Raw genomic sequence first — 15,133 nt, 5'->3', positions numbered from 1 at the left:
TTATTCTTGCATATTCCGACATTCACAAAAGTTGACAGTTTTCTATTCCTTTTATATTCATAATGTGAATCTCGCTCCAGTGTTTGTTTGGTCTCGAATCTACTTGGTATCACAGCTCCAAGCATTAACCACCGCAACATGAAGAAGATTAAAACTTTTTATCTAGAACTGATGATTACGAATTATCATTAACTCATCTGATTATATAGTGCGATCGTGATGCCTTTTTTTCGTATCTCGACCGATTGATGTCGTAGTTCGCGTTTGGCCTTCTATCCAACTGAAACTCTAGACTCAAGGAATTTCGAGAAACCTTGGTATTATAATTCGTTATGAATATCATTTATATAAAACTATAGGTAATATTATGCCTCACATAAAATTTTGGCTATAAGACCAAGAATCGGGACAGGGCCTCCTGATGACCTCTCCTTTCTGCTCTTATTAGCTGCCGAGTTGAGTTATGAAGTGCTGATCCGCACCATGCTGGTTGGCCGAGAAATAAAACCAAGGATCTATTGAGAACTTGGAGAGAAGAGCTTTGACAAGAGACTATAGTTCTAGGTGGCAGTACCAACTTCGTGATAGGTAACAAAAGGTGAGTCTCATCGAGCAACTCATCTCCTCAAATGAGAAAACATGCATATTCCTAAATGGGTATATGTGGGGTTTAGTGGGGAGGATTATCTACAAAGTGAGGATTTATACCACTGACGTCTTTATGGCGGGAATAAAGAATGGCTATTGGACCGAAGTCTGAGCGAACTCGGTTGTTATCTTGAACTCCCGCTCCAACTGACGCAGGCTGTGAGATCTTGCAGCCGACCAAGCCGAACATGGCAAAGTAAGAGCCCTTTGATGATTTGATCCACTCCTTATGTCGCTAAGGGCGTATCAGTCTAACAATAATAAATTAATAAATTACAGCCAGCAAATCTATCTTTACTTGTGCTGCCATTGTATACAACAACTCAATGTTTCTCCGTCGTTTTGGTTCAATTCGCAAAATGCATCACAAAATTGTCGCTCTGGATGCATGGCACGTTCCTATCCCCCCGAATCTACTCAACCTTCCACCCCCACATACCTACGAGTTGAAAGTCTGCGAGACACAACTTACTTCAAACGATGATATTCAGGAGGCTGTGAAGGATGCAACTATAATTGCTCTGACACTCACACGCCTTGATGCTTCAACTCTCTCAGCAGCTAAAACTCCAAACCTTCGTTTGATCGCGGCTTTGGCATCCGGGACTGACAGCATCGATAAACAAGAGTGTAAAAAGAGGGGAATCAGGGTTCTTAATGCGCCAGATGCGAATGGTGATAGCGTTGCAAATCATGTCCTGGCGATGTACTTTGCTTGTCGCCGACGTCTTTTGTTGATGCAAAAAGTCATCTTGGGAACAGATGAGTGGGTGAGAAGGGGTACAATCACCGACCGATTGAACTCCAGGGACAACAAATTACCGCTATCGTGTAAAGAAGAAACCGTCGGCATTATCGGCTATGGAGCAATAGGTAAGAACTTGGCATATTGAGTATAAAATGAGCGATGGCTAACATCTTGTCAAAATATAGGTCAGCGTGTTGCTCAGCTTTGCCGTGGTCTCGGGATGACTGTTCTCATTGCTTCTCGGAAGAGCGCAGTTTCGGGCTCTGTTCCAACCGCTTCTACACGAGATACGATGAGCACACAAGTTCATGATACTCGGACACCGTTTGCGGAGGTTCTACGTCGATCAACAGTGCTTGTCCTATGTCTGCCCCGCAACCCAGAGACGCTTAATCTCATATCTCATGATGAGTTCCAAATGATGTCTCAAAAGACCATCATGATAAATGTCTCACGCGGAGGTATTATCGATGAACCGGCACTTCTTCAGGCTTTAAGAGGAGGTGTGATCGATGGGTGCGCAACGGATGTCTTCTTAAAAGAGCCCTCTGGTGCTGGCGATCACTGGAAGGAAGGCGATAGCCCCATTCTCAAGCTGAGTCAAGATGAAGCGGAAGAGTTGAACTTGTTGGTTACGCCCCATGTTGCATGGTATGCAAGGGCAACAATAGATGGCTACTTAGGGGCGTACAAGGAAAATGTTGAAGATTGGTGTGCCGGAAAGCCAAAGAATATTGTTGTATAGCAAAGAACAGCAACGCAAGTACAACGGGCTAATACGGGTAGTTACCCGTGGTCAAGAATAACTAGGACATTTTAATAAGCTGCCATTGCTGAAAAAAATGCTCCTTATGCATCTAGAGCCCGTGATAATGTAGAGTGAAGGGTCTCTCATCAAAATTTCATGACACTTCGCTCAATCGGAAGAATAATTACTAATTACAGGTTTACTCTATTTACTATCAGCACAAATAAGATCGCTCCAGCGGTGAACTTATTTATAAACTAGATGACTCTCAGCTTCTAACAATGAGGTGACTCGATCAACGAAGTGCTGACTTCATCGTCTTGCACCACGCTGGTGGCGCCGTCCACAACAAACGCTTCTACCTTTTAGGAAATGGCCAATTTCCTAGTTTGAAGCCCCCACCAGCCCATCTGCCGCAGCAATGCCTCTTTAGAGCGTAGTTCAGCCCAGCGTTTGTAATTGATATTATACGCATGTCGTTGGCGACCAGGTTCCATTTTTACAATCTAGGCCAAGCAAAGCAAATGGAAGAGCCGCCGGTTCCGGAGCAGTATGCTGATTGTAATAAAATGAGAATCGGTATCCTGCTACAAAGATGGAATATATGCTGGTTTGGGCGGAGATGAGCTGGACGAGCCGGGAGTTGCCCCAATCAACTCATGAGCTTACCTTGCGGAAACATGCAGAGCCCTGAATACAGTGACATGAGGCGACAAGCCCAGTCACAAGGCAGATCATGGCAACCTAGAATGTGGATTGTGAATACGGATCCGAACGATGCATACAAATCTTCCAATGCCAAACTCATTCGCTCACATGCGGCGAAAGAGGGTCATTATCGCCAGCGGGAAAGACGTCGGGGCCACCTGGAGGTCCGGCAATATCAACCCACTGTTCTGTCCAAGAAACACAAGCACCATACATCAGAAGGGGGGACTGGAACAAAAACCCAGATCAGACCTCAAACAATCAGCAATCCTGAACCGCAAAGCTCGCTTTCACGTTATCGGAGAGACCCTTTCCAACATCATGCTAGAACAACCTCACATGTGGAAAATGAGCTGATGGATCACTGCAAGTCACTTATAACTATTCCTATACAAAAAACTGTGATGAAGCTCATACTAATGTCTTTAAGACGCCAGATGCAGTGTCGATAATGGCTATGTAAATTGTGGTACTTGTAGTAGCCGCGGAGAGCCATTTAGACAGCCGGTTAATTCGTGTTGGGTCCCATGGTCACTTGTGGACGATGGTCTCCTTGCCGGTCTTCTCATGACGGCATGTCGCAGCCTCGTATCTTTTCAGACACAAAACGAATTTCACGCGACATTACTTCTCAGGTATAAAAATGAGTGTGTTAAAATGATTCGCGCTGCGATATCCAACACAGAGATCGGTGATCAGACTATCGCATTGGCTCTAGTCTTGGCCGCTGAGGAGGTGCGTTTATTTAACTTCCATGCTTATTTTACTGATATGCGGTCTATGAACTGATCATTAACAGTTAATGGCTGGAAATTATGCAGAATATTCTTTACACGGTACCGAAATTATTAAGATGGTCAACATACGAGGGGTCATTAACAATCTTGGAAATGGCTTTTTAGAGCATCTTTTGTATAACCCAGCGTTAAAGATGGTGCAGGGCCAAGATTTGCCACCGCTGAGGAGATAATGATCGTAGAATGAATTGTCTTTGAAGATTTGGGGCATTAAGTCACAAATAGTTTACTGAGAAGTATGCTCCAAGTTGCAGTTGTTACCTGCCTGTCTATTATACACTACATAAATGTGTTTGGTGACAAACGATACTGTACAATCCCATCTCTATAAATACACAATATTGTGAAACAATATCTCTGTCCGACGCAATAAATCTGTCCAATTACCCAACATTGCAATAGCGCTACATGCCTCAAAGCTCAATTACAGAAAGGAGCTCTCGAGCATATGCTGCCGCAGTTGCTGCTGCATAATAATGCCACTCATCATTCTTGTGCAAGTCGCAATAGTCGCAAATGCCGCGGATCACAAGGCACGGTGAGTCATTCATAAGGCCCGCGGCTTCCATCTCGAAGCAAAGTACTCCCAGCTCCGGATCATGAGCGTAAGAGTCTCTAGCTCTAGCGTCTTTCATGAGCGTGTTGGAAGATGCGATTGTGCCGTAAAAGACATCAATGGCTCTGGGCGATGTACGAGGCGGACGCGCAACGAGCTCACTTGAGTCACATCCTTCACAAGACTTTCCGCCTTGGTGTTTGCTATCGGAGCGGAACAACCGATCTATGCTGGGTCGGTGGAAGCGAGTGTCGTTGTCGAATCTCTTCAGATGTTCATCCACGCCTCCATATTGGTCAGGAAATTGATGTCTGCGCTTAATTTCTGGAAGAATGTTGAGTGCTTGGGCTGGAGGAGAATTTAGATGGCCTGTTCGCTGAAATGTGCCATCGATTCGTTTCCCCATATCGAACTGAACAACTCCCCCAATGTTCTTATAAGGCACACTAACGACAACATCGCCGAGACGGATGTCCTGTTCTGAAGTAGGGGCGCCCCCTGCTATGCCAACCATTAAGACAAGCCGTAGCTTGTAAAAGGTGCGTGTCATGTCGACCATAACACGAGCAGCCGCTGTGACGCCGTAGCGACCTGATGGAAGGGATCCAATAACAATACGGTACCCGCCGATACGACCGAAGCAGTACGTGTTGTTATCGCCTGGCTCTTGGTATGGAGGGCCTTCGATCTCTTCGTCTAGCATGGCGCATGCGGCCTCATATTCCTCTTGGAGAGCACAAACCCATCCAATGGTGAAGCTTTCTCGGGATGCCATGATGATGTAATAAACAATAGCAAACAATTGCGGCGTAATAAATTAATGTGAGAGCGCACTTGAGTAGCAGAATTAATAAGTCGAGTTTGTATTATTGTACAGTCGTCTTGTCCCAAAAACTTGAGGTTATTGATTGTCTTATATATATACATCTGATTACATTCAAGCACTCAATTCCACGTCGTCGGCAGCGCGCTTAACGCAAATAGTAACCAGAGCCAATACAGATTTGGTGTGTAGTTTCCGCTTATGCAGGCGAGGCGCGTATAAAATGGGCAGGCCGGTAAGCGCTTAATTCACAGCCTCATTCTTCAGCAATGTGGGATGATGACGCCCCCATTTACGAGGCTAACTACAACACTACAACATAGTGTTGGCCCGTCAAGCATATCTTGTTTCATATCACCTCTGTTGGCAGTAAACTTTCTGGTGTATCTGGAATTATGGGATTAATTCAGTCTATCCTATATCCATGACGAGCGCTTAATTGTGCGAAGCGATCCATTTTAGGGCGTGTCATACTCCGTAGATATACTGGATATTCCTAGTTTTTCCAGAGGTAAAATTAGGGGCATATTCAGTTACATCGAAATCCATGCGTGACAATCTTGAAGCTGCAGCTGAACTTTATCAGCCTCGGGATGAAACGAAACGATGGTGATCAGGTATACCAATATTCTCTTAACATATTTTCTCAGTAGCTGTCGGGTGATCTATAACGACCTCCTCTATAATCCAATTGACTCCACAATCCATCAAATTTTCACAGGCCATCACTGAACTATGTACACGATGTTGGCGGGCATCTTTTCTAACATCTTATCATGCTCTTCGGCCCAGCCTCCATCCGTCATATAGGCCAATCCAACTCTCCGAAAGACCAATTCCGAAGGATCTCTATGCGATAAATCCGGATCGTAGCCCTCGGTATTTGCCTTGTGCCCCACTGGCTCCAGTACCAAGGCGGCAAATACGACCTTCTCGTTTACAGTGGCTTTGATAGGCAGGCGCTTAAAACTGGCCATCGGCAGACAGTAGAGCGATTCAGTAATGACGGTTTTCGTGCTGTCTGGGTAAAAGACAAGTTGCGGCATCTTGTTGACTGCAGATTCATTGCTCTCACCCTCATTTTTGGGGGGTGTGATAATAAGTCTTGTTTGGCGAATCTGTCTTCCGACGGCGCTTTCTTGAAGAATCTCGGCCGACATGGCCCCCAAGAAGTAAGTGTACTCCGGATACTCAGTATCTTTAATCGTAAATAGATGCGGCGCGGCAGTAACCTCCGTCTTCCAGAGAGGACCGGCGAGAATAATTGCAGAGGGAGGCACCTCTGTGTACATGTCATCCATCACCCAATCTCGCGGCTCATCGTGATCGTCAGGCAGTTTGGGAACATTCATAGCGCCTCCTATTGATGCCACCAGAGTATACTGATTGATCACCTCATCGTCATGAAACGGGTAGATGACTTCGCATTCCGGATATGCCCAGCTCCATGATATAGGAACCGCGGGTTCGGGAAGATCCTCTCGCTCTGCATCTTTAAAATATGCGAGCCTCCATAACAGGTCCAAGGCTGTTTCTGCTTGAGGCTCCCAGTCTGCACCCTCTTCACCTCCTTGCAGCTCATCATATTCGTCGTACCAGATGCCAGCGAAGTACTTTTTACCGCCCAATCTTGCATTAAAGTTCTTTGCAAGACCTGCTATGGCGAACAGAGTATCGCTGCGGTACGTGTAGTCAAGCCGCGAATATTCCTCAACAACGAGTCTCCAGGCTTTTCGAAGTTGCTTGTGGGAGGGATTGTTGCCGAGCGTGCGCTGCATATCTCTTCTGCTACTTGCCGAATGCAGTGGAATGTGAATGTTATCCTCCCATTCTTTCATGAGTTTATCACTTTGTGTTTCGAGTTGCTCGAGACCACATTCGCACTTGTGGTGACTTGCGCATTGCCATGAAAGCTCATCGGGCCCAAAAATGAGAAGGCGGCGCGACAAAAGTCGCTCTTGAAACACCCATGCTCTTTTCCAAACTGGAATATCATCATCCTTGACCATGAATGTGGGATGGTAGATGGTGTGTCGATAGTGCAACTCATGATGATTGCCTTCTGCGTCTTGAATGGATACAGATTTTGAACCCCGCCTAGCAGTAGAGTCTTGGAACAATCTTTTCTCAGTGTGAAGTCCATGACTCTCTACTAGGGTGATGGAGGAGTTGGAATATATGTCGCTCATTTTGAGAGAATGTTTCTTCCAGTCGCTCTTGGAGTCTTGTATAATGCACAAGCTGTCGATCCATATATAGCGTATCTCTTCCCCGTACTGGTCTTGGTGCCATTTTGAGAATTTTCGCAGAAATGTTATCGAGTCTTGATAAGTAGGCGAGAGGTAGTCCCACGGCACTTCGTTGCAGAGTGATTCAACATTTTGCTTCGTGGCTTGAGATGTTTCCTTCCCCCACCGATGGCTTAAACAAGCGTATCTGGCCTTTCTACCATTCGTTTGAACCAACTTGACGCCGGAAGCAGTGTCTTTAGCAGCGATGTCGAGAACTCGGTCAGGCATCTCTGAGATCTCTCCAGCCGAGCAATCTTCATGGGTGTCGTTGCATTCACGGAACCAATTTGTAGCCTTTTGAAAAGCTTCCTCAGATGCAGTATTCCCAGATGGCACTGTCCGCTCAAATACTGTTAATCCACGGTCTGGAAACCAAGGCTGTCTCCACGGTGACGGGATCTCTGCGAACATACTTGTAAGCTATCGGGCGTTGAAATATTCATCATTTCCAGGTTCATACCTGTTTTGAGAAAGCTCTCTACACCCCAAGCGTGCGCTGGAAGCTCGCCAGCACCCAAGTGACCAATTCGAAGACACTGAGAAGCCGAACTTCCTCCTGTAGTAACGAATCCCAATTCGCGCATTAACTCCTGCCGCTGCGCATATCCCGGACTAGTTTCCATCATGTAGTCATGGAGGCCACGCCTCAAGGTCACACAAGGTGCAACCTGGTCTCCCGTATTGCGATGTGAAGGACAAGGCTGCTCAAGCCAATATTTGAACGGAATAGATTTGTTCTTGATGAGCTCCGCCTTAACAAAGGATTGTGCCTCTTCGTGTCCACCTTCCTTGAAATTCGGCTCTTGGCCCTCAAGAAGGTCATATACCCTAGCATCGACTATGTCGTTATCAATCGGCATCGTATAAATTGCCTCGATTTTATTCTCATGTTTATGTTTCATAGTCTCGGAGTTGGTAAGCAAATTCATTGAAGAGCGTATTTTACTCCTCGTCGGGCTATTCCGAGGTGCTTCTGGAGTTGTCGGCTTGGGGGGGCTCCCTGGTATAGCTTTGGCGTTGCCACTATCACTGTGCTCGCTTTTGGGACTGGGTGGCCTAGATTTGACACTTTCTGGAGCGTCATCTTCTACGCTACCACGAAACGCAGTTTGCGTAAAGCCAAAGTCGAAACAGATTGGGCATACCAGATCAACTTGTTTCGACCGGGTTGCAGAGGTTGTGAGAAGCCGGCGAGCGCCATGTTGAAGACCAAATCGTAGCATATTGAATTGAGATGAGAGTACTTTACTGAATGGCCAACTGTAGCAGATGATGTTGCCTGGTTTTATCATTTACGATCGAATCAGTGTAGGACCATTTGGGCTGACTGCTGCTCTGCCTCGCCCCGCTTCCATCTCACCCCTGGCACTTGAGATTTAGCGTCCTGAGTCTCAATGCATGAGACAGAAGACATCTCGGACATGCTCATCGAACCATTGATTTTATAACAAAGCTAAATATCGGATCAGTTATTCTTATAATAGATTTAAGCATTGTAGAAAGTATATGCGATGTCCGAATCTCGTCGTGGGTAGGTAATCACCTGTATAACTTGCCATTCTGTGTAGAGTGCTTAGAATGAGGCTGTGTATCTAGGTTGCAGCTTTCTTCTGCCTTGAGGCCTATCTTAATACATTGAAGTAGCAAAACCACCGATAGTTTTGCCTAGTTGCCTAGGTCTATAGTGTGGATGGTATTGAGCTACTCGTTGAATATGCGTGTTAACTAGCATTTGTTTGGAATGAAGCAACATTCTGGAAGATTTCCCTACCTACCTAGGTACCCTATTAGGATCGTGTATGGCGTCGGGTATAACTGAACAATAGATGAATCAACCTTTCCCAGCCTCGAACTTAGGAAGAAAGGTAGAGAATAATTAAGACATACGGCTGTCATAGCGGTATAGTGGTGTTTTCATGAAACGTGCCCGAATGTGCTGTGATTTTTTTTTGGAAATGGTGAATCATGCATCCAGAGTTGCTAAGAAGTTAACGTTTAAGCGTAATAAGCAGTAAGCGACTCTAATGGTATCTCAATCTAGTTGGTGTAACTTGTCCAACAACCATTCAATAAAAATCTGCATCACAACCAACAACCACTTATACATAATAGGATTCCGTCTCCGCAAGTGTGTGTGGAGCAAGGCGGCCCCCAAGGCTCTGAGATCGCCATCGGATTATCGCACACCTGTTCCGATGTTGTAGGATTCTTGAAGGATTCTCGAGAGTGCATATATGACCGACCAGCAATTCATTAAGTAGACACTCCTCTGCTGCAATCTGGCAACTCTGTTTCCCGCCTAAATGCTAATATACCTATCCGCGATTTTCTTTTGTCTCTTATATATACTGCTATCACCACAATCATCGCAATTACCACAACCCCCAACAGAGACCATAACCATGGTGAGCATAATGCGCGATCAGACACCGGGGTGCTACGTGAATGCCGTCTCGGAATTGTTCGCCGAGAAAATACAACTGGGCGAATTCTTCAAACGATGCTTGGCGCACTTCGGGCCGGCAGAGCAGCGAGTTCATCATTTGCCTGATGAAGGTTTGGCTAGCGACTTTGTACGCCCGCTCATGTGGCATGGGAAGCGATTTGGTCCCATGGCAAGTGCAATTAAAATCTGTGAAACGGATCCTCTGATTGCTTCTTTTCCTGGTAAGGGACTTTCTGAAGCTTCGTCTTTATTAGAGCGCATGGATTAACTTGCGACATGTGAGCCAAATAGGTGAGAAATTGGAGCCTTTCTTTTCGGCTTGCGCATCTGGACAAGCGGACATGGCTTCACCCCGATCAGGCAGCCCTACCGTGAGTGCAGCAGATGCCGATCGCCTCTTGACTCTGCCTCTATTCCGCCAAGCCATGTTCTTCACTGCATTGAATACCGGCAATCCTGGTCTAGCCATAAAGATCGCAGATGAAAAGCCCTTGAATTCTCCTCCACCGCCCGAAAATTGGCTTTTGGGAGGACACGTCAAGTTGTTTTATTACCCAGACGAGGAGCGAGAAAAGATGCCACTCCGTGTTTGGGCTGCAGCTCTTAGGAACAAATGGACCCCGGTAGATAAAATGTTGCTTTTCGATGCTGCACGTGGGGAGAACTCGGAAGAAAGCATCGATCTGTTAGACTCCATTGTCAAAGTAGACCCGAATTTCCTCGTCTCCGAAGATTGGTTTCAAAAGACCTCTCTTGAGTTTGCCATTCAATCTGGTACTCCGCAGGTACTTCAGCATCTATGGAAGTTATACAAGGTGCCAGAAGCAGAGCGACTCAAAGACGATCTGTTGATTGTGAACGCGGAAGGCAACAACACTGGGGGACTGACGATGCTGGGGTGGCTTCTAGATCAGGGACTAGATGTGAATTACAGAAGAGTCACGGAATCGGACGAGGAGGTGCCTTATTCAGGAGATCCACGGGAGACTGCTGAACGATGGTATGCGCACAGCCAGAGACCTCTTTCCCGACGAAAGACTGCGCTTCATGCAGCCACCGCCATGAAGAATGCTGAGGCCGTGAGATATCTCTTGTCAAGGGGAGCCAATGTGGATGCCCAAGATGGTTTGGGGCAGACGGCTAGGTTCATTGCTGAGCGAGATGGTAGTACGGAAGTAGTCAAAGTTATCGATGAGTTTGTCAAGGGGACACGCTTATGATGAGGTGAGAAAGATGGATGCAGCAACTGAATTGAATCTATAACCTGCTGTATGTTCCTACGTATGCCTAATAACGCATCTAGAAAAGCTCAATCAGAAGATCCCGAGCTGCTTGTGTCCCCATGTTCTGAACCAATGATGCTTCATATCTCTTCACCTGGAGATAGTGTCGGATGATTCTGCTTTCCATCATGTTTTCAAGCTCTTCAAACGTCGTCTCCAGCTGATTAAGTGCTTCGTCAATGCTTTGAGGCAACATTTCACCGTATTTATTGTCTGAGTGAAGCTCGATCCCGCTGTCTCTTAGGACCAGAGGCTCCTTTGTAACGCATCCAAGTATACCAGCGCTCAGTATTGCTGCTAAAGCAAGATACATATTGGCCGTGGCATCAAGGGAACGAAATTCCCAGTGGCCGGCCTTGACCTTCCGGATGGGTACCGTGCGGTCTTCGGTGCCCCATGACACCATGTTGCCAGCAAATACGGGCTTCACGCGCTCATACGATATCTCGTAAGGAAGACCGAAGGCACAGAGCTGAGGAAGCCTCTGCAACATACCAGCCAAGAATGATTCCTCATCTTGTGGCGGATTGATGCTGATATGAGCATGCTGTCCCGACGATTGCCGTCGTGATGGCAATGGGCGTGGTGACATGGTGGCTACCAGTCCGTGGCGGGCAAATATGTGTTTGAGGGTATCCTGGACCAGGAGTAACTGATCAACAGCTTGCACCGGAGGGAGCGGCCCCAGAGCGATTTCGTACTGTCCCCGATTGCCCTCGCTCTGGAATGCGTCGATTTTGACTCCAGCATCCATCAATGCCACAACAGCTTCCTCTATAAACGCGAAACAAGGGTCACGATACGACGATACCACACAGTTGCCCAAGCTTTTGGCGTATGGAACATACCCTCCTTCGTCTGTGGCCTTCATGACTTCGAACTCGACCTCAAGCCCGACGAGGAAGTCGACGTGGAGTGTGTGTTTTGCCTTTTCCATAACCGTCTCCAAAGCCCGTCGTGGACAGAGATTCCAATTTGGCTGAGTCAAGTAGGGGAGGTGCTGGACAACCTTACACATGACGCTGGCATACAAGGGATCCAGTCGTTGCCGTGTCCGTAGCGATGTCCAGTCAGTCACAAGAACATCGTTGCCCTTGAAATCTGTGCTCGGCAGTAGACTGTTGTCTACAACACCCTGAAATGCCACTGGCCCTACGCGTAACGTCCGCTCTCCTGCTGCTATCGCGAGTGCATGCTCAAGAGGAATAATGCGACCTCGTAAGAGACCAGAAAGATCTTGCCACTGAAAACGAACAAAGCGGATATTGGGGTGGGCACTAAAGAATTCGGCAACACCTGCTGCGATCTTCGTGTTTGGTGCACCGTTGGATGAGCCGTTCAATCTTAGTTTAGTCTCGTTAGGATCCATGTTATTGGTAGAGAGGTTGATGAAACTATGAGAAATGAGTCAAAGAGTTGTTCAAGAACGAAATGTGTGACTTACTTACCTCTTTGTTTCGGTTCTTTTTGTAAAGAAACTGTCGATTGGATAGTGTTATAACGATCGTAGCGACACGTGGGCGAGGAAGGTTATATATATGTCGATGTGTCCACTCCCGGTGCAGAGCCAAGTCTCTCCCAGGCGATGGATATTAGAACTCGCTTTTGTCAAATTAAAACATCTCAGCTCACGATCTCATACAATGCATGACACGTCACTTATTCGATCGCCTCAGGCGTCTATGTGAAACAGACCGACTGCAGCTCGGATGTATCTTCGTGGGTACAGAGACCTACGTGTCTATCTATTACGAGATGGCTTGCATCTTCAATATCCTAAAGCCCGGAACAAGATGAAAATGACGTTCACCGGTATATATTTTGTGGGACTGTGCAACTGCCCCTGCATTTGTTGAACGTTTGGTGTGCTGGCCAAGATAATTAATGCATATTCGGCCTACTATAGTGCTCAGAAAACGCCACCTATGCAGCCGAGCCGTAAGGCGGATATGTTCCGACACACTCGCTTCCGATTACTCTCTCTACCATCCACCCTTGTGGTTCATTGTGTATACTCATGATAGATATCGAGGTAAGCTGGATGAAAGACGTTATGGAGGCATTATAATAATGTGGGATAAAGCTGATTCAGGTCAATGGCATGAGAGACGCAGAGGAACCAGACGGCTTTCTTTGTTCATGGGGTTCTAGTGATCATGCCTTGCAGACAATATGAGAATCTACCGCTAAGACTCTCATTTAGCCTTAAGATGCGGTTCGAATGGGATTCTCTCTTCTAATATTATGCATAAACCGACATGCGATCGGGTTAACCCCAAGGACAAAGTTGATGACTTTGGGTGCAGCAGGCCTTGGGGTTTGATACGTACAGCCCGTAGTAAACATCCAGAGGTACGTCTACGTCTCACAGATATAGATGGCCGAGCCTGTACCCGAAGCGTTTTCTTTCGCTTTGATGCTCGAAATTGAGGCCGAGTGTGCTGTGCGCTTGGACAGTGTGGTTGTACCACGGATGAAGATGTGAGCTCGCGAATAACAAATCCGTGGGGATACTCTTTCTGATCAAAATAACAACAAAGCCATCCGTCATGCTCTCTCTCTTTGTTTAGGCCATTATATTCTCATCACTTGGACGACATATTGTGCCTAATTGTGCACCTGACCACCCTTTTGGCCTTGGGTTGCTGTCCGTCTGGCCACAAAGGAATTGTCCACGGTGGCCTTATTGCCACACCCCTAGACGAAAGTCTAGTTATCTCCATCCAGCTTAATACAGCAAAGAGAAAATCAGGCTTCCACTCTACAGGCATATACGTTGCAGGATCCCTCAATATGAGATTCTTAACACCGCTTACGACGAATGAGGATGTTGTATGGTTGATGGCATAGGTAGGGACTATCCAAAAAGGTAACATTTTCTTAAAGGCTAAGGTGGCTAACTGAAGTGCAAATACTCTTCCCATGGCAGACAGTCTCTAGTTAGTGTTTGAGGGATAATTGACTGCGTAAAGCTATAACGAATGTAGTACCGCTGATGACGGCTAGTTAGCAGGAAGCAATGCCTCATCTCAGTGGCAGTAGAGAAATATTTGTTACATCCACATTAGGCGTTTAACCATGTAGTTGACCGTCTGAGATAGTAATCCAGAGGTGTGCTTACTACCATAACTCATAAAATAATGACCGGGGTCTCTCCAAAGGCGGTCAATGGTCACTAAAAAAAAGACCGCAAAAAGTGATCTCTGAATAAGAAACACGGCACACCAGAGTTTAAGACATGAACGACCTTTCAATTCAATGATGCCTATGGATTCCGTGTGTTGAAGCTAGGATCTCCATGACAAGAAAACAAATACGGCCAATAGCCTTGGCTTTCCAAAATGAAAATAACACTTATTGATGTTTAATACATCCCCATCCAAAGTCGCATCAACGCGGCTCTACACTCAGCGCGCAACAAATCTCCAATGCCTTGGGATACCAGAAGATGCATTTCACGAGATATTGAGGGACTTGGATAACAGTCGCAGCTGGTCATCAGAAAGACCGATATATTTCATGCAGGCCGATCCACACGGCTCTGGGCGAGGGCCGGTGCCGCCACAAGCACCGATCAAGATAGCATTTAGATTCATGCAAGCAGGGGGGATATTGTCGAATTGAACCGCTTATAGTATTTTCTGTTAGCGACTTCATGTGGGGGTGGAAACTTTCCAATGACTGAAGGGCCAAACTTACTGCCAGCTGAGAGAACTGTTCCAATGACGCCAGTGCTCTGAGATTCAAGTTGATCATGGCATTGAGCGAAGTTGTACATGGGAACATTGCAAGCTCCAACACTGGAGTCGAAATGTCTCGAATTCATGCCGACACTTCGAGAATCAATACAGCCAGGACCCGGATGCTTGGAACAATATGTAATGACGGAACCCCCAATTGCCGCAGGGCCGAGGCCAATTAGGCCGATAATGTCCGCAATTATGCCGATAGGCATCTTGTAGTTGTCAAAAGAAGTGACGACGAGTGTTGGAGTTTGATTGACAACAGATATTAATCTATGCGATGGGATTTAAGAGAGACAATCTCTGTTATTTTAACTCCTTCCTTCAGTGAAAGCCGCCGTA

The 15,133-nt window shown here is 46.4% G+C and overlaps 8 protein-coding genes across 8 annotated transcripts; 4 read left to right on the top strand and 4 right to left on the bottom strand.

Moving 5' to 3' along the window:
* Positions 1-639: 639 nt before the first annotated feature.
* Positions 640-2,141, top strand: M431DRAFT_486612 (hypothetical protein; the record flags this gene model as incomplete). The annotated part of the gene is made up of 3 exons (XM_024916404.1): positions 640-694; positions 928-1,521; positions 1,582-2,141. 3 exons carry the CDS (start codon positions 640-642, stop codon positions 2,139-2,141), a joined length of 1,209 nt encoding a protein of 402 aa, XP_024769291.1.
* Positions 2,142-2,848: 707 nt separating this feature from the next.
* M431DRAFT_97359 (hypothetical protein) lies at positions 2,849-3,822 on the top strand (the record flags this gene model as incomplete). Its single annotated transcript, XM_024924926.1, has 3 exons — positions 2,849-3,222; positions 3,290-3,587; positions 3,652-3,822. 3 exons carry the CDS (start codon positions 2,849-2,851, stop codon positions 3,820-3,822), a joined length of 843 nt encoding a protein of 280 aa, XP_024769290.1.
* A 67-nt stretch (positions 3,823-3,889) lies between these two features.
* Positions 3,890-5,070, bottom strand: M431DRAFT_512764 (hypothetical protein). Its single transcript, XM_024919902.1, has one exon. It carries the CDS (start codon positions 4,753-4,755, stop codon positions 4,063-4,065), a length of 693 nt encoding a protein of 230 aa, XP_024769289.1. The 5' UTR covers positions 4,756-5,070; the 3' UTR covers positions 3,890-4,062.
* Positions 5,071-5,753: 683 nt separating this feature from the next.
* M431DRAFT_486610 (hypothetical protein) lies at positions 5,754-8,520 on the bottom strand (the record flags this gene model as incomplete). Its single annotated transcript, XM_024916403.1, has 3 exons — positions 5,754-7,720; positions 7,780-8,411; positions 8,465-8,520. 3 exons carry the CDS (start codon positions 8,518-8,520, stop codon positions 5,754-5,756), a joined length of 2,655 nt encoding a protein of 884 aa, XP_024769288.1.
* A 1,201-nt stretch (positions 8,521-9,721) lies between these two features.
* Positions 9,722-10,985, top strand: M431DRAFT_500082 (hypothetical protein; the record flags this gene model as incomplete). The annotated part of the gene is made up of 2 exons (XM_024917884.1): positions 9,722-9,986; positions 10,057-10,985. 2 exons carry the CDS (start codon positions 9,722-9,724, stop codon positions 10,983-10,985), a joined length of 1,194 nt encoding a protein of 397 aa, XP_024769287.1.
* Positions 10,986-11,024: 39 nt separating this feature from the next.
* On the bottom strand, positions 11,025-12,532 carry M431DRAFT_271249 (hypothetical protein). Its single transcript, XM_024913951.1, has 2 exons — positions 12,497-12,532; positions 11,025-12,442 (listed from the first exon to the last, which is right to left on the bottom strand). The coding sequence occupies exon 2, from the start codon at positions 12,415-12,417 to the stop codon at positions 11,065-11,067; it is 1,353 nt and encodes a 450-aa protein (XP_024769286.1). The 5' UTR covers positions 12,418-12,442; positions 12,497-12,532; the 3' UTR covers positions 11,025-11,064.
* A 1,129-nt stretch (positions 12,533-13,661) lies between these two features.
* Positions 13,662-13,898, top strand: M431DRAFT_97070 (hypothetical protein; the record flags this gene model as incomplete). Its single annotated transcript, XM_024924897.1, has 1 exon — positions 13,662-13,898. A coding segment is annotated over one exon (237 nt), but the record flags the coding sequence as incomplete, so codon positions are not given.
* A 392-nt stretch (positions 13,899-14,290) lies between these two features.
* M431DRAFT_524505 (hypothetical protein) lies at positions 14,291-15,033 on the bottom strand. The gene is made up of 2 exons (XM_024920580.1): positions 14,748-15,033; positions 14,291-14,676 (listed from the first exon to the last, which is right to left on the bottom strand). Exons 1-2 carry the CDS (start codon positions 15,001-15,003, stop codon positions 14,504-14,506), a joined length of 429 nt encoding a protein of 142 aa, XP_024769284.1. The 5' UTR covers positions 15,004-15,033; the 3' UTR covers positions 14,291-14,503.
* Between the last annotated feature and the right edge of the window lie 100 nt (positions 15,034-15,133).

The sequence above is a fragment of the Trichoderma harzianum genome (assembly GCF_003025095.1).
Source record: "Trichoderma harzianum CBS 226.95 unplaced genomic scaffold M431scaffold_17, whole genome shotgun sequence".
NCBI classification, from domain to species: Eukaryota; Fungi; Ascomycota; class Sordariomycetes; order Hypocreales; family Hypocreaceae; genus Trichoderma; species Trichoderma harzianum.
Note: the sequence above shows the minus strand (reverse complement) of the source record. Positions and strands in the feature narration are given on the sequence as shown.

What these genes read in the sequence shown, in the direction of transcription:
- M431DRAFT_512764 (XM_024919902.1), bottom strand. Translation starts at nt 4,755, where the DNA reads ATGACACGCACCTTTTACAAGCTACGGCTTGTCTTAATGGTTGGCATA.
- M431DRAFT_271249 (XM_024913951.1), bottom strand. Translation starts at nt 12,417, where the DNA reads ATGGATCCTAACGAGACTAAACTAAGATTGAACGGCTCATCCAACGGT.
- M431DRAFT_524505 (XM_024920580.1), bottom strand. Translation starts at nt 15,003, where the DNA reads ATGCCTATCGGCATAATTGCGGACATTATCGGCCTAATTGGCCTCGGC. An exon ending in AACAGTTCTCTCAGCTGGCA is followed by an intron (nt 14,677 to 14,747) that starts GTAAGTTTGGCC and finishes AAATACTATAAG; the next exon opens with CGGTTCAATTCGACAATATC.